At 45.9% G+C, this 22,925-nt stretch overlaps 1 protein-coding gene and 1 long non-coding RNA gene across 2 annotated transcripts in view; one reads left to right on the forward strand and one right to left on the reverse strand.

Moving 5' to 3' along the window:
- The window catches only part of SIAH3 (siah E3 ubiquitin protein ligase family member 3), a 72,260-nt gene extending 61,139 nt beyond the window's left edge, over nucleotides 1-11,121 (forward strand). Inside the window, exon 2 of the mRNA XM_025478270.3 lies at nucleotides 4,350-11,121. Within this exon, the coding sequence (XP_025334055.1) occupies nucleotides 4,350-5,018 (669 nt within the window). The 3' untranslated portion in view covers nucleotides 5,019-11,121. The remainder of the gene's footprint in view (nucleotides 1-4,349) is intronic.
- Nucleotides 1-22,925, reverse strand: part of LOC112678874 (uncharacterized) — a 108,936-nt gene that overhangs the window by 54,382 nt on the left and 31,629 nt on the right. Inside the window, exon 4 of the long non-coding RNA XR_007405065.1 lies at nucleotides 3,094-3,237. This is a non-coding gene — a long non-coding RNA (uncharacterized LOC112678874). The remainder of the gene's footprint in view (nucleotides 1-3,093; nucleotides 3,238-22,925) is intronic.

Consider the following 22,925-nt stretch of genomic DNA (forward strand, 5'->3'; position numbering starts at 1 on the left):
TTCTTAGAGCCTTCTTGGGGCCCAGCAAGTGCATGGGCTCACTGAGTTGATAATGTCACGCTCTATTTGCATAGCCATTCACTTCAGTCGCTTTGGAGTCTCCCACAGAAATTAAAAAATGAAAAGAGGCTAGTTGAAGATGAGGACAAAAGGAAGCAGCAGAGAGTCCATGTGAAATGGCCATTACCAAGGCCCTCTGGTTGGACAAGTGTGGGGCCTTGCCACTGGCCCCATCCTGAGCCCACAGGAGAGCTCCAAGTCGTGAGGCTGTGTTCCTTGGGCCCCCTAATGATTCCCCTGAGCACTGGTGCCATCTGGGTGCCTCCGACTGCTCTCCAGCACCATGGCCACCTCCTGTCCAGCTCTACCAGGACCTCCATCTACCCAGCCACACGGATCTGTGCCCCATCAGCAAACCTCTGACCTGTTTTGGTAGGGCATTTACTCTTCACACCTTGCCCAGTGTACATGCTGCTTCACGGTAACTAAATGAGCTATTCCCCCCACTTTGTCCTCAGGGCCCCCCTCCCCACATCCTGCAGTTTTGTGTTCTATATTATACAAACTCATAGTGAGCTTCTGAGGCAGGAACAGGGATCTTCCTCTGTTGGGGATTCTCAGCCCCTTGCACATATTAGGGGCTGCATACATTTTTATCAAACGGCCAACTGAATTGTAGGCATGTACCCATCTCCCCATCCCCCACTCTCTATCAGCCTAGTCAGATTTCAGCCTAGGAGGCCCAGCCTGGTCAGATCAGCAAATTTATCCCTCAGGAGGGAACTGAGACATTTGCATACAGGGGGGAAGTCCCCTCTTCACCTGTATCTCTCACCCAGCACTATTTTCAAAAGGAGCCGGCCTCTGAGTGCATCTCTAGCTCCCTTCTGGTGGGTCTCTGACTGGTTTTGGCCAATGGGAGGCGCTGGCAAGGGTTCGGAGGGAGGGAAGAAAGGGAGGCCAAGGAATTTCTTCCCAACTCCTCCCTACTCTGACGTCACGTGTCTGGTATTAGCTGCACCGAGCAGGGTGCAGAAAGGGCAAATGGATCAGGAGCAGGGCTCATGGAGAATAACTAGCCCAGAGATCCCTTTCTGAGATGGGAAGTTCCAGATGTTCTGTTGTGGGTCAGTGTTGTGACAGGAGGCCCCAGGGCAAGTGTGATGTCAGGGTCTCCAGGCCCACACGTTGGCCTGTGCTCCGCCCAAAGTGCTCCCCGAACACAGAGGTCAGCCAACCAGGACCAAGAGGCAGGCACCAACTGAGGCAGAAGGCCATCAGGGTAATCACTCAAAACCACATCTGAATGGAGAGGCCATCTTGATGTCATACTTGATGTAGTCATTCAAGCTGTCTCACAGGCAGCTCATTTGATCCCCAAACAACCCTTGGAGAGAAATATTTTGTTGATAGGGGAACTGACTTAACCAGGGCCGCTGGACAAGTAAACAGCGAAACAGACCAAAGTCTGCTGACATCCGGCCCGGGATCTCCTCAATCTATGATCTATGTCACCTTTGGCTGATTTGGGCTCTACTCCCAGCTGCACCCCTATGAGCCATGTGACTTTGGGCAAGTGACTCAACCTATGTTTCTTCATCTGAAAGACAAATGTAATCTGTTTCTCTGTTGATTGTTGTAAAGACAAAGTGAGATAGAGGAGCTCCTCAGAGGCTGGGGGAGGGGACCGGGCTTGGGGCTTTCTGTGAGAGGCTGAGACCAGGCTGTCTTGAGCTTCACAGACAATGCCGATCTGCTGCCAGGCCTGAGTCTGCTAGAAGGACCTGGGGGGGCCTGGTACCTGTCTGACAGAGTGCGTGAGCCTGGGTTTTGGTACAGTCCCAAGGGATGGGAGGAACTCCCCATCGCCCACTGATTAATGGTACATGCCACAGCAAGCAGGCAGGAATGAAGCCAGATTTCATTTTACTTTTTTAAACAAAGGGGAATTGATCATTGCTGTGAAAAATTAAATGAAATTATGCAAAAAAAATAAAAAGCAAAACCATAAAACCAACTTTTCACAGTGTCTAATTCTTAGTAGAGGCCACATAGTAATTAGTTCCCTTCCTATATTTAACACTAATGGGTAAATCAGACTCCTCACTAGCAGGACTCTGGAACACAGCCTATCCCCTCCTGGGCCTGGTAGGTGTGCAGGATGGGTGACAGCAGGCTGCCCATCAGCTTCCATCCAGGAACAGGGCAAGGACTCCTAAAGGGCCCCTGGAGCACATACTCCAGGTCCACTGCATTCCCTGGGTAGCACACGGAAACTGGCATCTAAAGCTCACAACTCTGGGAGTAGAGCTAGTTTGACCCCCACCTGCCTGTAGATCACCTCGGCCACACAGTGACCACCCCAGCACACCATGTAGGTGTCTACAATGGATGAGGGGGTCTGTATGCCCTAAAGAAAGGGAAGCTAGCCAGACCTCCACCATCGGCCATCCTCTGAGCCCCAAGAGACAGAAACTCTGGCAGCCCTATTGGCCAGGGTGAAAGGCAGACCTTCGCCCTCACCCCTACACACTGGAGACAGAAGGAAAGGAGGGGAGGAGGCAGGGGCCCAATCAGCGGTGGTCCTTCTGAAAGGGCTTGGAGAGTTAGGGCAGAAGGGTCACCGCACCTGAGGGCAGCTCAGAGAATGGCTGCCACATAGTGGCCTTGTGCCTCTCGGAGGTACCATCCTATTGCATGGTGACCTGCATTCTAATTCAAGAAAACAGAACTGGAGCTCCAGAAATGGAGGCGGAGATGGAGTGAGAGATGACCACAGGGTGGGGGAAGGAGGTGACTAGCTGCTATGTTCAGAGTCAGGAGGCCTGCAAACAGACCCTAACCTTTTCCCTACGAGCCTTGTGACCTTGGGCATGTTACTATGGGACCCTGTTTCTTCAGCTGAAAAATATGACTCGTAGTCCTCGTGTCACAGGGAGGACCCTTGCAAAAATCACAGTTAATGATAGGCACGCTAATGTCTGTGCCCCACACAGCCAGAAACACGGTTTGTTTTGCTCACAGCTGCACCCCTAGTGGCCTCCTGGTCTGGCCATCCATAGAAGGTATTCAATAATTGTGTACTGATAATACCTGATCAGAAGGTGCCATCACAGCTCCTGGTGTTTTTGAGGGCATTTATGGACACACTGCCATAAGGAACGAAAAGTCAGGAGAGTGTCAGGGTGGAGGGCTCCTCGTGTTCAGTCCCCAGGAAGCTGCTCTGGAGCAGTGAGCCTGGAACAGGGCAGAAATGTGCCTGGTGAGGTGGAGTCCTCAGAATCATAATGAGGCTCCCTCCCTGGGTACTGTGGCTCAACTGCACCTAATCAGCCCTGTATCCCACCTCAGGACCCAGGAGAAGGACACCCAAGATAGCACAACTCCTGGTATCATGGGAAGGACAAATGGGCACTTACTGAAATTTTGTTCTAAAAATAATAGCAATGAAAGAAAGAGAGGCAGGAATTCCATTGAACTCTAATGCACAAAAATATTAACAGTATCAAAAGAGGAAAAACTTTTTTTGTTTTTTTGTGGATGTTGTTCTTTAGTGACCATCATAATGCATGCTGAGGGGGAAATTACCTATTTGTTTCAGTATCTTATTAAAGAATCAACAAGACACAAATAGTGTATTTTCTTGGACTGAATTCTCAGAATCTCAACTACCCAAGGCATCTACCTCAATTAAAAAAATTTTTTAATATACTATCAGATTTGGAAAATCCCTTTTTTCAGGAGGAATCTTTTAGAGGAGCTTCTATTTTTAATTGGAAAAATTTAAATTCTACACCAAAATGAAATGTTATGGAGAGGACTTAACAATGCCTCATCATCTAATTCTGGCAAAACACTCAAAATAATCAATTTTGTCTCATAGAAGTATTTGTCAAATTAGATAATCACAAGTGTTGGCAAGGATGTGGAGAAAATGGAATCCTCTTACATGGCTGATGAGAATATAAAATGGTGTTGCCACTTTGGAACACAATCTTGCAGTCCCCTCATTTTTTAAGAAACAAAGCTTTCTCTAGACACCTGGGTGGCTCAGTCGATATAAGCGTCGGACTCTTGATCCCGGCTCAGGTCATGATCTCAGGTCATGAGATTGAGACCCACGTTGGGCTCCACACTCAGCATGGAGTCGGCTTTGAGATACTCTCTCCCTTTCTCTCTCCACCTCTCTCCTCCTATGTCTCTCCCTTTCTTAAGAAAGAGAGAGAGAGCAAGCAGGCTTTCTCTATCTGCACTGGGGAGTCTGCTTTCAACACATGGCATACCTGGGGCGTCTCAGCCAGGCTGAGAGACTGGCCTCAACCACTAACGCTCTGCTCTTCCTCCCACAGTATGTGTCCAGCCGACGCACCGTCACCCAGAGTGCACCAGAGCAAGGCAACTTCCCCCCTCATCACCTCACCCACCACCACCGCCATCACCGCCCCCACCACCACCTCCGCCACCATGCTCACCCACACCACCTCCATCACCAGGAGGCAGGGCTGCACGCCACCCAGGTGACGCCCTGCATGTGCCCCCTGTTCTCCTGCCAGTGGGAAGGCCACCTGGAGGTGGTGGTACCCCACCTGCGGCAGATGCATAGGGTCGACATCCTTCAGGGGGCTGAGATAGTCTTCCTGGCCACGGACATGCACCTCCCCGCCCCAGCCGACTGGATCATCATGCACTCCTGCCTGGGCCACCACTTTCTGCTGGTGCTTAGGAAGCAGGAGAGGCACGAAGGGCACCCCCAGTTCTTTGCCACCATGATGCTGATCGGGACCCCCACCCAGGCCGACTGCTTCACCTATCGCCTGGAGCTCAACAGAAACCATCGGCGTCTCAAATGGGAGGCCACCCCTCGGTCTGTCCTTGAGTGTGTGGACTCAGTGATCACCGATGGGGACTGCCTGGTCCTCAACACCTCACTGGCCCAGCTTTTCTCCGACAATGGCAGCCTTGCCATCGGTATCGCCATCACTGCTACGGAGGTCTGCTCCTCAGAAGCTGAGATGTGAAACCAGAGGCTGCCAGATGTTTAGGCACAGCCACCATCCACCCAGACTCTCTGCCTGTGTCCCTGGGATCTCTGAATGCCAGGACTCCAGGCTTCTTTTTAGTCTTCTCCCTCCTTCTGTCCTTCCTTCCTTTTTTTTTTTTTTTGGTCTCAGGTACTTTGTGGTATTTAGTATTTGTCTGCCATGGGCATTACAGTAGGTCAACAGCCTGTGATTCAACATCTTGGTGTGATGCTTGTCCTGATTTGTCAGTATGGCTTTAGAGAGCATTTGTCATCTAATTCGGTCAGAATGGTTATTTCCTATACCCCCAGCATCCTTCTTCACTACTTCCCACGTGAGTAAAAGACACCAACACCACAAAGCAGACTGTTGGGGTTGAAAGGGGACTTAGGGTCCAAATCATTTCTTCCTTTTCAGTCTACTTCAGACCAAGCTAACTCGGAATTGTGTGAGGACAGCAGGGTGGGGAAGGGGACCTGGGCAGCTCAGAGTTCTACTTCAAACCAACCAGTTACAACTCTGACCCCCTCCCAGAAAGCTGAGGGTCAGAGCTAAGCTTCCTGGACACAAGGAGATGGGTTTTCCTCCAAAAGCCAGGGTACTGGGCTGGAGGTGATATCATGCCATGAGGCCACCAAAGTGACCCTGGGACTCATGGGGGTGGGTAGATGTTTAACTCTCTGTTGGCAGGCTGCTGTGGGCTTGCTGTCAGCCTGGGCTGTCAGTTCCTGTGCTGGAGTCAAAGTCCTCATGTTTTTGGTGCTTTCTTGAAAACCTCTTCACCCTCCATTGAGCAAGTAGGAGAAAAGAACAGGCAAGATGCAAAGGAAGAGAAGCCACTGAGAAAAAAAGATAAAATTAATCTCCCACTTCTGGGAGGGCGTTCTCTCTTCAGAGAGTTTTATCATCAAATTGTAAAATCCGTCAATCCTGCCACTGGGGTGGAACTCTTGTATCACACCAAGAACCCACTTTACTCTTGATATCCTGTGAACCAGAACCACAGCTGAGCATCAAACCCAAGGAATTGGGAGGGTGTGCCTAGGACCTCTGACCTCGGAGGTCAGAGGTGGCTCATACACCTGGGACAGGGGGAGAGGGGGTCCTCTTTCTCTTACTTTCTAAATGCTCCAAGGACCCCCCTGTTCAGCACACAAACATTGTCACTGGTCAACTATTATCAGCTCCCTGTTGCAGCGTGAATGAAAAGGTGACAAAAATCCATCTTGCCTCTACGTAGACTGCTTTCTTATATTTGCTGTTGGAACAACTGAACACCTTCTTGTGGAAGTCTCTCTTGTATATTTGAAGAAAGTAAGCATGTTTAATCGACTTTGTCCCTTCTGTTCAATGGTGAACACCTTTCAGCCTTCCCACTAGACCCCCTTCTCCCTCCTGACATTTCTGTTCTCTCCTTGGCTGCTCTCTAGCCGCTGTAAAGCATGGCACCTGAACCCTACACAATGCTCATTAGAATTGAGTGAGCCTTGCGCCATTCAGACGTCGCTCTCTGCCCTTTTCCCTCATCTCGGCCAACTTGGCTGCATCTGGGCAGGCCTCCAAGTGAGTACTTAGTTTTAGGCAATTTGCCCTGGCTGGCCATCAGCAGTCTTTTCCCCACTAAAAATAATTGATCCCAAAACGTATCTCCCTTCCCCTCACCAAATTAGGAAATCCTCTAGCCACCCGTGCTGCCAACCCATACCCCAAGCACCAGAAGGGTGGCACTAGTCAGTAGAAAATGTCTTAATGCAGCCCCCTCTAGTCACACAGCAATCGCTGAGACCCTGGGGCCAACCTTTTGTTAGGTTAGAGCCCTAAGGAGGTCAATAAACATCGCATCACTGACTGAGGCAAATATCAGGTCATGATCCCAAGGAAAGGGATTGCTCTTGTTTTGTCAGAACATCCTACCAGGGCACCAGCTCTCCCCTCAACCACACAGACAGCCCAGGAACAAGCTGAGGCTGGTTGGTCAGCACTGGGACAGACTGGCTCACTTGGTTCCTGACTTTATCCCCAGGACCATTCCCAAAACCTCAGATCTCCTTGCCCGTATGTTTGATTCTTTGAGAAGCCACAGTTCCTCCCCTGGTTTCTGTTACTCAACTACTCTGAAACATTTCTATAGCATCACAGGTGCCCCAGATAAACAAACAGACAAAACCTCAACAAGAATATAATTACAGTTCACAGGGGCCTTAGAATTCCTAAAAACATCACCTCTGCCTTCTTGTTGTGCTGTTACCTGAGCCCAACTGGAAATAACTTCAGGCCATTATTGCACACAAGACTGTATTATGCCTAGGTGACCCCAGGTAGGAACTTGTATTTTCGGTACTTAGAAATGTTTAGAATAAAGGGTAGAAATGTTTTATTTTCATACATCTGTGGTGCTCCCAAGAAAGCCTTCCTCTCTATATCCACATGTGAAGAATTGTAGAAAAAGGAACAAACCAAAAACAATGACTAGAAAAAACAGTACCAACAGACTGCGCTGCGGCAAGCTCTATAGTCAGAGTGCTCTCCCATTCCAGTCTTGGGTTACTTATTATTGGCACCCTCAATATACTAGAAAAAACAGAGACTCTGAGACATGAAATGACCTTCCAAAGGTCACACATCAAGTAGGACCATGATTAGAACTCAGACAACTGAGTACACATTGATGTTCTTGAAAACGAAAGGCTGACCCCTAAGGTTTCAGCAGTGTTCCCACCTCATCCGTCAACTGTGGGCCCAAAGGTCAACCCGGTCTTTGTTCTGAGATACCTGAGTGATCAAGGAGAGAGAGAGACTGGCCTGGATTTGCTTTTAAAGGCAGCTCAGCTTGAAGAACCAGTCCACCTGGAGGCAGGGGTGGGTGTGGGGAGTGAAGGATTAGCTGTGGAGTCTTCAGTGCCCTCAGGCTCATCACCCACTCCAGGGTCCTCATTCTCAGATTTCCCGGGAGTCTGGAGAGTCTGTGGGGTGAAGAGCCCTGGCATCCCATGATCTCATTCACACCTAGGTGCTGACTTAATGACTCACCCTCTAAGGGGTATCTGCACTCTAAAAGTAGGCCTGGGGAGAAAGCCACACTTACCACAAGAAAGGAGTCACCAGTACTTAAACTTCAGGCATCTGTGAGAATGATTTTTTTCAGGATGTGTAGACATCCCTCCCCTAGAGGTGTCTACATACCCGGTAGACGCTGATACGGAGGTCAGCCCATACAAAGGTTGTCTTTGACAGTCTTTGCATGGACCTGCATCTGAGATAGATCCCATCACAACCTGTGGCTACTATGGACATTTTAGAAATAGGCCAGATTAATAATAATAATAACAGTACTGATGGCTACCATTTATTGAGGGTTTATTATGTGACACAGTAGATTGAACACTTTGAATATATTATCTCATTTCATCCCCATAACAACCTTATGAAATAGGTACTGTTATTGTACCTGTAAGAAATTTAAGCTGGGAGAGTTTGGACCTCATTTAAGATCATACAGCCAGCAAATAGTGAAGCTGGGTCTGTAACCCACATGTCTAACTCTAAAGTCCAGGCTTCTGACCAATAGCAACTTGTGCATTTCTATAAATTGGTGGACCCAAGGCTCAGAAAGTCTGAATGGCACAGAGGCCTTTTAGTACTAACTGTGCCCTTTCATTTCTCTTTTTTTCCTGCTCTTCTCCCAGCCCAAGACAGCTGCTATGCTAAAGCTGGTTTGTATATTAGTTGTTAAATGTTTTGGGAAATCTGCAAGCTAAGTACAGCCACTACTAAAAATTAGATTATCTAAATTTACAATTAGTTATATTAAAAACAAAGGTGATAAATATTCAAAACTCGCCACTTCCTTTTTTTTTTTTAATAAATTCATTTTTTATTGGTGTTCAATTTACCATCATACAGAATAACACCCGGTGCTCATCCCGTCAAGTGCCCCCCTCAGTGCCCGTCACCCATTCACCCCCACCCCCCACTCTCCTCCCCTTCCACCACCCCTAGTTAGGAGCCTTTTTCTTCTCCCTTCCCTTATATTCCCTTTCACTGTTATTTATATTCCCCAAATGAATGAGAACATACACTGTTTGTCCTTCTCCGATTGACTTCACTCAGCATAATACCCTCCAGTTCCATCCACGTTGAAGCAAATGGTGGGTATTTGTTGTTTCTAATGGCTGAGGAATATTCCATTGTATACATAAACCACATCTTTATCCATTCATCTTTCGATGGACACCGAGACTCCTTCCACAGTTTGGCTATTGTGGACATTGCTGCTAGAAACATCGGGGTGCAGGTGCCTTGGCGTTTCATTGCATCTGAATCTTTGGGGTAAATCCCCAACAGTGCAATTTCTGGGTCATAGGGCAGATCTATTTTTAACTCTTTGAGGAACCTCCACACAGTTTTCCAGAGTGGCTGCACCAGTTCACATTCCCACCAACAGTGTAAGAGGGTTCCCTTCAAAACTCACCACTTCCTAATTGTTTCACTACTCTTGTATTTTCTGTGCTCTTGAGATTATTCTCACCCACCATAATTGTATGGTGAACATGCCACACAATGATGTGCCACCAACTCCATATTGAGTGACGTCATGGCAATAGCTGGAAATCGGCTGTGGTGGTAGTGTTTACAACCATTGGAAACTGGCAAATATTATAAGTCAGGGCTTTTCCCCCATGGAAAACTAGCTGTTAAACGTTTACCAGCACACCAATGCCAAGACATCCCTTTTGCACACAGCAGTATGGAAGAGAGGGGACTTTGGAAGGAGAAGTAAAATTCTGTTGGCCACAATGACAGGGACACAGATTATGGCCAACCTAGTAGAACAGCAAATTATGGGGAAAACACAATCTGTTCTGTAGAAGGGAGTCCGAGTCTTCTAAGTAGCTTCACAGGCATTCCCTGCCCTTCTCCAGACCCTGCTCTACTGCTGTTAGGGTGGGACGTGCTATCTGATGATTTTCACGTACAAGGCATAGCTCCACAAAACCAGCCTCTTGGCTATCCCAATCCAAAAAGTAAAATCACACTCTATAAGACTAGACTATCTTGTTACTTGTTCTTACAGGTCATCTTTCTTATCTCTACATGTAGACCAGAAAACCTCGTCTAAAGAAATATTTTACTTTGAAATTAGTGATTGGAAATGGCCTACACCTGAGGGCACCATGAGCAGTGGTTTCAAACATCCCATAAAATGTGTTACCATCAGAGAGAGTAGGACCTTTATGCAGCACAAAGGGACAGAAGAGATAATGAGTCAAGAGATGGCACCTTACTTTCCTACTCTGGCTGCTTCACTCCACTGCAACCTGACAAAGGATCCTGTTCACAATCTGTAGCCCACTCTAACCAATACTCTTCCTAAATTAGGGGCATGGTTCCCGCTAGGGTGAAAGTCAAGGGAAACTCTAGGCTGTGTCTGGCAGCAGGAAGAATCTGAAGGTCAACAGTAAACCAGTTACTCTGGTGCCAGTAGTTTCCCTGTGAGGGAAGAAGTGAGGTTTGCCAAAGCTTCCACGGGGATTGGATTTCTGGTGGAAGAGGAAGGGATTGTGGACGGGACATCGCAAAACTATGCTCTAATGAAAACCTCCCCTACAAGTAGCATCAGAAGTAGAGTCTTCCAGTAGATTGTTAGGCCTTAGATGATCTGTTCTGAAAATTTCCTTCAGAAACTAGTGAGTTCTCTGTTACATTAACCTGGAGAATGGCCAGCCAAGAAAAACCTCATGGGAAAGAGATCCAAGAGATCTGTTGTAGATAAACATTGATTCTTTTCCCCCAAATCAGGCTATCACATGGGTTACCTACAGGAGTTAGAGTTTGTCTTTTCCAGCATTGTGTGAAAATATTTTACCTTGAGTACTGTAAACACTCCTCTCTTTTTTTTTTTTTTAATGTTTTTTCTAGGGTATTGACATAAGAAAGAGAAGAGAAACTGAGAATCATTTTACTTACCCTGAATTGATGTATATATACTTTTCTAAGCTTTCTTATGATGTTAAAGACAGCAAGAAGCAAACTTAGAATGCTACTTTACCTCTATCCTGTCTCCCATGAAGAGTGTCATTAAAGTGCATTTGATACTGTTTTCCGGAATTCTTTGGAGTTGTTTTTTGTTGGTGGTGGTGGTTTTTTGTGTGTGTGTGTGTGTGTGTGTTTTTTTTTTCTCTTCCCACAGGCTACTGTGCAATATGCGGGAACAGAAATGAAATGCTACAAGGAAAAGCAATTATCAGAAATTCGCCAGCTGCCATAGTTGACTTATGTTTCATTATCTTCCTCCCCTTTTCATTTTTGCCTCTATTTTAAAGTCATAATTGGATGTAAGGAAGAGAGTGCTACTAGAGGTGAATAAAAGCCCTGGCAACTCATTTGCCCACAACACTAGCTCAGCATACGGTGCGGCCCCGAGGGGGTCACTGGATTGCAAAGAAAGAGACAGGCGTCCACTCCCCTTCCCTTCCTCCCTGGGCCCCTTATCTCTGCTCTCCCCTCCTGAAATTTACTTCTGGGCCTATCAGATCAGTTGTCAAGGGAGCCTTCATGGTTTAATGCTTTAATTTCAGGCCACTGTTGGTTACTCACAAGATCAGGATTGAGCAAGAGTACTAATCCTATTGCCTGTCAATTCAAGTTAACCTCTATCTTCTTTTCTACTTCCTTATTCCCAGAACCTGTTTTGTGCCCTCACAAAGGCTACAGACACTGCCCTGAATTAATCGGAGTGATCAAACTGACCATGTGGCCAGCATGAATATTCATGAGCCAGGTGAATTCTCTAGCCAGGGCCTCTCTTAGGACAATTCTGCATCCCACGCTATTCCAGACAGGTGACCCTTCCCTCCAAATACCTTCAGAGCCCTGCAGGAAGGTTACTCAGTGCTAGACTGAGACTCCACTAAGAGAAGTGAGAAGCTGACCCACCTGAGATTTGACATGGGAAGAAAGGCCCCTTGTCTCTGGCCCCATCTGGGACCCAGGATTTTAGTTCCCAAACTTCCAGGTGCTTAAGAAATATCAGGAGGGTCACCTGGGTGGCTCAGTGGTTGAACATCTGCCTTTGGCTCAGGGTATGATCCTGGGGTCCTGGGATCAAGTCCTACATCAGGACTCCCCCCCAGGGGAGCCTGCTTCTGCTTCTCCCTCTGCCTATGTCTCTGCCTCTCTCTGTGTGTCTCTCCTGAACAAATAAAATCTTGAAAAGAAAAGAAATATCAGGAGAATTTAATTTTGGAGTCCCAGATCCAGAGATTCTGATTCAGGAGGTCCAGAGCAAAACCCAGTTCTGATTTTTAACCCTCTCTTCCATGGGATTCTGCTAAGGGTGTGGCTGACCATTCAATTCTCAAATGCAGGGATGAGCTCATTGGTGAGAAAAAGAGCCACAGAAAACAAAGGAGCCAATCACAACACCTGAAGAAGAGAGCTGGTCCTTCTATAAGAGGGAGGAAGACAGGAAAAGAGGTGATGGGGAAGTGGCCAATATTTCATTCTGATGGCGAAGCAGTAAACACTTAAATGGAGATCAGAAAGGATCTAAGAAGGGAATTAGGGAGGAGTTCCCTGTAACCAGGTAGTAGAAGAAATTATTCTTCCATCATTTGGGGTGGTGGGGACAGAGAAGCAGGAGAAATGGCTATGCAGGTAGGATACCAGAGCTCATCAGCCATGACCCATGGCCAGCTGATGGAGGCCAGAACAGAATGATCCCCAGTACTGAGTGTCACCCAGTGACAACCCCCACCCCGCAGCCTCGTACCCATCAAGGGACTGTGTAAATCTTCCCACAAGCACAGAAGGGGCTCATCAGTAAATCCCTGCCACGTTGGTATTTAAATCTCTGCCCCCCAGCGCTGACAGGGAGTTACCTAGCGAATCCCCAGGGAGGCATTTATTTATCCTGCAAACCTCCCCAGGACGTCTGAGCAGGGTCACCATTTGGGGAGGGCCCTCCGTGGGGAATGTGAATCTCGGGACATTTTCTGAGGCAGCTCGGAGCTAAGCTCCATGTAAGCCTTGCCTATGGGGTGAGAGAAAAGGAAATCACTGAACTGCTTTCTTATTAGCCTGGAAGAAGACAAGATATATATATCCTCTGCAAGGGTGGAGGGGTGGAGGGGGCCAGTGGGAAAAGCTTCCATCAAGGATCCAAGTTGGGGATGTGGATTACCACCCCTCTGGGGGGCAACTACATCCCCCATCCTCTCCTCCTCCTGGGCTCCAGTTTGACTTTCATTAGTAACACAGGAGATTGACTTTTTTTTTTTTTAATTTTTTTAGACTGGATATGACAGATAATTCTGGGAATTACAGATAAAAAAAGTAAAACGGGAAATCAAGCACCCCCAAAACATCCAGATCATTCAAAACGCAAGCCCAGCTGCTACCACTTGGTCCTGCTTTCTGTGAACACTGATAGAAGACTGCTGGGCAATATTCAAGGAAATTCTCCTTGAAGGCTCATTTTTTCCCTAAACACCCAGCCACCAGTCTGGGTTGGTAGTCCTGCCCATGTGAGGGGCTTGCTTTCCCTCCCGCAGCACCCAGCACCCAGCACCCAAGGACGGACTTCAGGGGCACGTTTAGTGTCTAAGACCTGCTGCTGGAGACAGTGTCTGCAGAGGCTTCTGCAGCAGTGGAAACGTTACAAAACACTTTGTTTAAAGATTTTATTTAAACTATTAAGAATCAACATGCAAACAGCCTACTTCTTCACGAACGATTCCATTTTATTGACTGAACTTTTCTCATATTTCCACATTTACCAGTCCTGAAGACTAAGGAAAACAAAGTGATGCCTATTTTGTATAAAGTTTCTGACTCTGTCTTGAAAACAAAAAACAAAAACCCAACCCAGGAAAATGTGCTCTATGGATGAGGGAAAATCTGAAAAACCCTTATCACTAGGGCTGGTTTACAGTAGGGACCACATCCTGAAGAAGAGGCTCAGTCGCAGAATGGGCTATAGTGAGGAGACAGCAGAGAATAGGGCTATGTAGTAAAATACAGGATGCCTGGTTAAATTTGAATTTCAGATAAATAACAGCAACAAAAAAAACTTAGTATATCTTTTGCAATATTTGCAATACACAATATGCAGACTCATGCTAAAAAAGTATTCATTGCTTATCTGAAATTTGAATTTAAGTGGGTATCCTGTATTTTTATTTGCTAAATCTGGCAAACCTAGGAGAGAAAGAGTCCATAAAGTACATTCATTTTATTGTGAGTACAGTTTGCTATCCACAGCAAGCACTCAGGAGGAAAGGTCTCCCCCCACCATAACTTTGCCTCCAATCTAGGGAGCCAAGGATGTGGCCAATTCTCTCTGGCCACAGCGCTGGTGGAGCTGTTTTCCTTTGGCCCTGCTGCCACATCCATGGTGGGCTTGTTTTCTAAGTGGGCACTGGTGGGGTGAAACTGGCCTCTCCTTAACAAGACTAGATGGCTTCAGATCCCAGAGTCTCAGAGACACCTGGGTAGAGGGAAGCCATGGAAATTTAGAAATAGTTCCAAGTCTTTGTGCCCCACTAAAAAAGAGTGTTTCAGAATAGGATGTATAGGTGCCTTTAGCTTGAACAACCAAATACTATTGAATGCCTACTATACGTTGGGCTTGCCGGAAGATATGAAGGGAAGAGAAGATGTGGGCCTTGCCCTTGAGGAACTTCTCAGTGAACCTGAGGCTTGAGGCCACAAACAAATGCACTTACACCTGCATCTAACAACTGTCAAGCACTCCTGCAGCTCCTAAGCAGCCGCACAGGAACAGCGGTGGGACTGGTTTGCATGCATCCATAGATTCAGCCATAAGGGGCAAGGAGCCCAAATGGGTTTAGACAGTTTACTATTTACAGCAATAAGAACATTTTGCTCCAGGTTCCTTGAACCCGCATTCCAACAGGACAATACAATGAGGGCCAGGGTGTTGCCTACACACAGAGAGAAACCTGGTATTAGGAGGCTCTGATCTTACATGGGGTTGCCATCAAACCTGCCCATCCTCCCTTCTGGAGGGAGAGATTATTTTTATTACCCTGGAATGTAAGCAAGTCTGAGAAGGGCATACCTCTTTCTAAATGTAAATAAATTTGCTCTAGAAGGAGTTGCTGTCTCCATGCTTCTACCGACATTCCTGACAAGATAATTCTGGAGCAAATTGGCTGTTCGTGCCTTGACTTGTAAAACCATGAGAGATTCGTGGACAATTGTCTTCCAACAGTAACACACAGCCTTACATAATGAAGAGTTAATAAGATGATTAAGACTTGACTGGTACAAGGAGGAGCTAATTAATTAAAGAATGCTTCAGGGAGCAGCACCTGGGTAGCTCAGTCTGTTGAGCATCCAACTCTTGTTTTCAAGACATGAAGGTCAGGTCTCAAGCCCTTCATCAGGCTCTGCACTCAGTGTGGGGTCTGCTTGAGATTCCCTCCTTTTCCCTCTACCTCTCCCCTGGCTCATACACTTGTGCTCTTGCTCTAACTCTCAAATAAATAAAATCTTTAAAAAAAGGAAAAAAAGAATGTTTCATGGGAAAAGAACTTGAAATTGTCCCTGAAGAACTTAGAGATAATATCTAAGACTACAGCTTGTTTTATCCAATAGAAAAAGGGCTGGCAAACTCTTTCTAGAAAGAGCCATACAGTAAACATTCCAGGTTTGGCAGACCATACACCCTATATTACAACTCTTCAATTCTGCCATTGTGCTGTGAAAGCAGCCACAGACGTAAATACCTAAATAAATGAGTGTGACTGAGTTCCAATAAAACTTTATTTACAAAAACATGCAGCAGAATGATTTTTGTCCCATAGACTATAGTTTGTCAACTTTTTCCACTAGAACACAATTAACATTCAAATAGATGCAGTGCATGATCAATTGTTATAAATGGTGGGAGGGATTCATTCAAGGGAAAGACAGTTGGATGAAGTACTGAATAAGGAACAGTAGTAGAGGAAATACCCAGACTAGGTAACTCCCGGAGTTCCTTATCACTCTGAAATTCTACAACGGTTCAGAGATTTGGTAGAAAAACTACAAACTATGTAGGCATTTTGAGCTTTCTCTCAAATGTTAGGACGAAGTTAGAGTGCTATTAGAATCTTTATATATTCATCTCCAAGATTCTAGAAGGACTAGAAGATTCTAGAAGGCCACAGGCAGCCTTGTTCATATGATAGCTACTGGGTGCCCTGAAATAAGTGAGGAAGGGGTCTTTGAATCTGATGGTCAGTGGCCTGTCTGTAACACTAGGATTAAGCTCCATCCTAACAATGAGGGGGAGTACATTGAGGGATAATTCTGCAAGTAACTTCCCTGAGGCAGAAATCAGTCAAAATACAAAGGCTCTGTCTTGGGAAATCCAGTTTATCATAAGAGATAAAGGCTTTGGAATATGATAGTACATAGTAGAGCTCAAATACCTTCTTTCCCAGTTTTTAAAGATGTACCAGGATTTGTTTTAATCAGGTATGGTAAAATGACAGACATGGAGATAGCTGCCTTTGAAAGAAAAATGGACTGCTTACAATTCCCAAGAGAAGGGGGCACATCATGCCATACAAGGCCATACAAGGTTGATCAGGGTTGATCAGGAGACAGAAGGAGAGATGGAAAAGCACAGGCAAAGCTTTTAATGTGGGTTTTTTTACAGGAAGGAATGGCTGTGGCAAAGTAAACATCTGAGCAGGTTTAGGATTGGATAGTTTCAATTGTTTCAGTGGGCTCTAGGCTACAAAGGTGGTCTCAAATTTATCTGTACTTGGCACTGGGGTGATTTAGGGCAGGGGGATAGTGTCAGACTTGAAAAGCCTGATAAAAGAAGTAGGGTTTGGGTGTGGATTCAGGATTGGTTGGCTTGCATGTTGAAGGCAGGCTCATAGACAAGTTGTTTGCTATCTCTAGGAATTAGCTAACTTTGGGAGGGGCGGTCCCTCTCCAGGTGCTCAAGACCTTCAGGTATCAAAGCATCCTAAACTACAAAAAATAAAAACATGATTAATGGGCCCAGCCCCTGGAAAAAATTTTTTTCTAAGGGTTTGTACAGAAAAAAGTACATTCTAAAAGAGTTTTAATCTCTTGAAGAAGGTAATATGGGCTGAAAGAGTTGTAATCTTTATAGAAAATTCTCCCTTCACACTTGGGTGGCTAATGTACAGATTGTGGAGTGAGACCCAAACTAAGGCGGTATGGGCAGCAGAGCTTAGTAACAGAGAACAAACAGGCTTTCAAGAAGGCAGCAATTTGTAGGGCAAAGTTGCTCAGTGTATGTGAATGGTGTCCTTTGTAGTTGTGCGGTGTACGATCGAAATAGCTGTACACAGTAGCCTTGAGTGTGAACCACCCAGAACACACAGGGAAGGGGAGGGTATATCAGCCAAGTCATAGATGGTAAAATCTACTTTAGCGGGTTTAAGCAGGAAGTATATTAGGAAATTCACAGAAGGTTTAGAGAGTCACACAGTCAGAAACAGAGCCAGAGAAAACTCGGCTACAGTACAGAATGCTTCTAGCAGAAATACCACTGTTGTTGCCTTCTGCTGCTTGACACCTTGGTGCTAGAGACCAAACACTAGGCTCAGAAACTGTCGCAGCTGCCCCGGAAGAGGGAAGAGGAGCAGAACAAGCCACTCCAAAATATGCCTGTAGGAGTTCAGGACATGCCATCTCAAAATAACACTTGGATATACTGATATTTTGAGCTGTAGATGCTTTTAAAAAAACAGCAAAAGCAGGAAGAGACTTTCTCTGAACTCATCTTATCTGCCTAAAGACAGGTCCTCCAAAAGGAACTCAGTTGTCATACATACCCTCCCCCAGAGTTTCATCAATGGGGGAAGACTGACTCTTATCATGGGGAGAAAACTTCCAAGTCAACACTGCACTCAAACTTTGTCACAAACTATAAGTCCCTACTACTTTTCTCTTAAGATTTATTTATTATTTTAGTGAGAGAGATGGGGAGCGAGCCTGGGTGGGGAAGGGGCAGAGAGAGTCTTAAACAGATTCCAAGCTGAGCACGGAACCCGACACGGGGCTCAATCTGATGACCCTGAGATCACAATCTGAGCCAAAATCAAGTCAGACGCTTTACTGTCACCCAGGCACCCCCTACTCCCTACTACTTTTCTAAATGCCCATTCATCTCTATGAAAAATCATTCACTTTCCCTATGAGGGCTAAATCCATCCTTTCCTTTCCCTCTTTTTTATTTATTTATTTATTTATTTATTTATTTATTTATTTATTTATTTATTATTTATGATAGTCACACAGAGAGAGAGAGAGAAAGAGAGAGAGAGAGAGAGAGGCAGAGACACAGGCAGAGGGAGAAGCAGGCTCCATGCACCGGGAGCCCGACGTGGGACTCGATCCGGGGTCTCCAGGATCGCACCCTGGGCCAAAGGCAGGCGCTAAACTGCAGCGCCACCCAGGGATCCCTCCTTTCCCTCTTAAGATGGTATTTAAATCTGAATTTTAAAATCACCTCTTCGGCTTACTCATTTCTCCTGAGTATCTCCCATGTATACATGAGGTATACGTATTTGTAAACTGCATTTCTCTTGTTCATCTTTTATTCCAAGCATCTCAGCTAAGAACTTAGAAGGGTAGAGGGAAAATGATCTCTCCTCCCCTACAAGAGCCAGATGTCCCTTCTTCCATGCTTGCCTAAGGATCAAATCCCTAAATTATATGAAGAGCCCTACATGCAGGAGTATGTAGTATAGGCTTTCAGACTTAGCTTTGGTCAAGAAGGCAAACTGGTGGGACACCTGGGTGGCTCAGCGGTTGAGTGTCTGCCTTTCGGCCCAGGGCATGATCCCGGGGTCCCAGTATAGAGTTCTGCAACAAGTTCCCCACAGAGAGCCTGCTTCTCCCTTTGCCTGTGTCTCTGCCTCTCTTTGTGCCTCTCATGAATAAATAAATAAAAATCTTAAAAAAAAAAAAAGACAACTGGAAAGGGACTGGCATCTGCACTAAGCGAGGCATCTTAAGCTGTCATGGTAAAGAACGACAGAGTTTCAAGAACGAGACTGGTGATAAGCAGCAGCTACCACTGGAATTGTCATCTGAGTTCTGGGCTGTCCCCATGCTGGTGGGGCCTGGGGAACAAGGGGTTAGTAATCTGCCTTGAGGAGCACCAAGACCCTTTAAGTAGGCTGCATTTTGCCAATAGCCCTATTCCTGAAACAACAAACGAAATCACATTCTAAGTGCCACATATAATATTTATTACTGAAAGAATCCCATTGTGAATCCTTTTGCAAAGTGAGTAAGTGCGCTTCTATATTTCTTTCACGTGAAGCTAGATTTAATATATTGAGCTTTCTTAAATCAAGGTATACCATCCCCTTGGAGCCTTTAAAAGGATGGAACACCACAAATCTCATGAAAGATGGCCATAAAAAGTCACAGTTTTGACACAACAGGCATGACATAACTGCAGATGGTAACTGGCAACTGTCAATGCCATTGTCAGCTCCCTGCCTTCCAAACTGGGAGCTGGAACCCATCAGCTTGGACTGGAAGGAAAGCTCTGTGTGGCTCTAATGCCTGGCTGCGTCCACTCAGTAGTAAAAATCCTCCGAGTACCAACTCAAATGGAGACGTTGGGCCGCACATCCACAGCACGTGTGCTATAAATACCAACGGGCTGGATGGGAGACACAGGTACTCAGTGCTCTCGTAAAAAGCAGCATGCAGATGGTAATTAATGCTTCACCCTGTCCCCAACGCGCAAACCAGAGTTTCTACAGTGGCAGCAACACTGATTTCTGATTTCTTTTTTAAGATTTTTGCCCAGAGAGCTGGAGGCCAAAAGCAGCACATTATGAAAGATTTCTCTGTCAGCTCCCTCAAACCTCAGCTCATAATGGAGATTGGTTCTCGTTAATAGATTCATGTACTCCTTCCCCAGTGCCTTGTCAAATAATAGCACAAAGCAATAAGAGAGGAGTGAGTCCACACTCATAAGCAGCTCACAAGTCCGATGGTGAGGAGGGGGCTTGTTTATGACCCTGTCCGGAGCTGAATCAAATTATTTATGGACCATTTAGATGCAAATGCATCATTCATTTAGCAAACATGCTGCATATGCAGACAATTTACCCAAACAATGGATCTATAAGGACATCCCACTAATCTGGGAATATCCACTGTGCCTTTTCAAAGGGGATTTGGATTTTCTCTGAATTGATCAAACTTGACAAGTAATTTCTACCTAATGTTCAGGCTAGCCTCCTCTCTCTTCACCATCTGTAGGTGAGAAATCCTATTTTCTGCTGGTGATGGGGTAATGCAAAAGGCTACAGATGCAGGTTGAAGAAGAGGAGGTGGTTTTGTGCCCACGACTCTGTCTCCACAGAAAATAAAACCGTTCTGAAGGATCTATTTTGTTCGGTTGCTTTGAAATTACAAAATGTTTCCATTCGACACACGCCCCATCCCCCAACCCATTTATGCTTCCTGAGCTGTTGCAGGAGAGGAAGCTGGGAAGAAATCTAAGCCATCTTTGTACAAAGAGAGTGTTTGCCCCCACCTGCTCTCCGGGAAGAATGTCTCAGTCCCTGCCCGGGAATTGTAAAAGAGTAACTCTCCAAATCAATGAAAACCATATTAGGGGAAAAGACGCTAAATTTGAAAACTCTCCCCATCTTGAAGTTTACTATCAAAATGTCAGCTTGATTCAGTCGTTTGAAACAACTGGGTGAGTGGGAGAAAGGCAAGTTATTAAGTCCAGCAGGACAGAGATGTAAAATGGAATTAGATGAAATTTTCCGCCACGGGCTTGGAAGGGAAGGAGCTCTGAACCTGAGCCTCTCTAAGTATTCTGATCTCAGGGCTCAGTCCCACATGGATTTCTATGCGGGTCCTCTGTGATGGACCTTTTTTTAAAAAAAAACAAAACAAAAAACAAAACAAAACAAAACAAAAAAACAAAAACAAAACATTTTTCTTGTTCATATCCAAAAGGAGAGATGATATCTACAATCTGCCCGCTGCCTCCTCCAGAAGCCTTAGTCCAAGAGAGGCTGCCTCTGCCGCCAGGAGATTCTTTGGCCTGGTCACTGGAAAACAATAATTCAATTGCCACTGAATCCTTTAATTAGGTTACCTCCATTTTACTGAAAGGCCAGCCACACCTAGGTTCCATTGACAATAATAAAGCAGCAATACTGTGGACCAGGAACACTGGGCTTTGATGCCTTTTAAGAAAAAAAAATTGTTGTTATTGTTGTTAATTCAATGAGCTTTGTAAAATGTTGGTTAGGGTACGATTCTCTAAGTTCTAAATAGAACTCAAATCACATGAACTGTAACTCATCCTCCTGGATCCCTGGCTCTACTTCCCCAGACCCTTCTGTGTCTGCTGCACCTGCGCACGTGAACACGCGCAGTCTGCCCGTGTGCTCCCCACCCCTTCCAAAGATCCAGACTCTTAAAATCTGCAGACTCTTAAAATCTACTTCATTAACTTCCAATATCTTCTGTTCTGCATTCCAGCTTCATCCCTCACAGCTACTATTTTCGGCTCTTTCAAGTCACAAGCTCCCACTTACTTCCCTGCCAGATACAGTCACTCGCCTCTTTCCAGGCTTTGTTGTACCCAAACTCTCTGCCACATTGGATGCCGTGGATGCTTGTGGATTTCCAGGAAATTCCTAAACACCGCACAGGGAGCTCCTCTAGGCATCTCAAACTCAGTTTACCCAGGTGAACATTGACCTGCATCCTCTACCTGCCCCACGGGGCATCCCCGGCAAACCTTGTGTCCTTCTGAACTTCCTGCCTTGGGGGAAGGTCTGCGCTCAACTCAATCACCTGGACTACAAGACTCGGAAACACCTTAGACCCTTCCCTTTGCCTCAGCAGGCTTCTCCAGACACCCTGGCATCTTCTTGATCCTTCCCTTATACCACTGGTTCTCCAAATCTTGTCCATCACAAATGGCAGTATTACTCAAGGTACGCAAATTGCCACATTAAGATGCTCCATATGATGTCATATTATGTTGGCAAAGTGACGCTTTCACAATGACCTTAGTATAAGTGACAAGATCTGATGAGTTGGTGTTGAGATGCAGGTTATTTGACCATAAAGAACTTTGTTGTTTTTTCTCCTTTATATTATGCTTAGTGCATGATTCTTTCTCAAGTTATGAGAGTAGATTGGATACGTTAATGCGGTTGATAAATACTGCTTGCTTCCAGCATATATTTAATGTTTCCTTCCCAGGCCCACCACTTCTGTCTACATTCTCACCCAGATATGAAAATTATCATCCCCTATCCCATTCTTCTGTGTAGAACTGCTTGTCTCTGATCTGCCCTTTCCACTGCCAGAAAGATGATCTTTATTCTGCACACGTCAGACCATGTCACTTTCCTCCTTCCACGTCTGTAACGAGAGGCGATTCTAACTCTTGAGTGTGGCATGTAGGACATCATAATGGGGTCCCTGCGACCTTTCCAGTGGGTCCTTCACGTATCTCAGCACACTTGCTAGGCATCGGTACCCGGGATGAGTTTACTCCTCTAGACCTTTGCTTATGGTGCTCCCTCCCCTTTAACCCCCCTTCTCTCTTCTCGAGCATCCAAGCTCCAATATGACGGTCACCCCCTCAGTGTTGCCTCCCTGCCTCCAGACCCCCTACTCTTCTTGAATGCTTTGCTTAAACTGCATTTGTGGGCCCAGCTCATCCCTCCTTGTACCACAGTTTAGTGGTTTACATATCTCTCCCCTAACGTGGGTGTCGTCCGAGCCAGGACCATCCCACTTACCTCTGTACCCCCTTGGCACCCTGCACTTTGACATCGTGTCTGCTCAAGAAATGCTTACTGCACGCAGTTGAAAAAGCCAATCCTTCTACACTCAAGACATTTCTGG

The sequence above is a fragment of the Canis lupus genome, chromosome 22, assembly GCF_003254725.2.
Source record: "Canis lupus dingo isolate Sandy chromosome 22, ASM325472v2, whole genome shotgun sequence".
NCBI classification, from domain to species: Eukaryota; Metazoa; Chordata; class Mammalia; order Carnivora; family Canidae; genus Canis; species Canis lupus.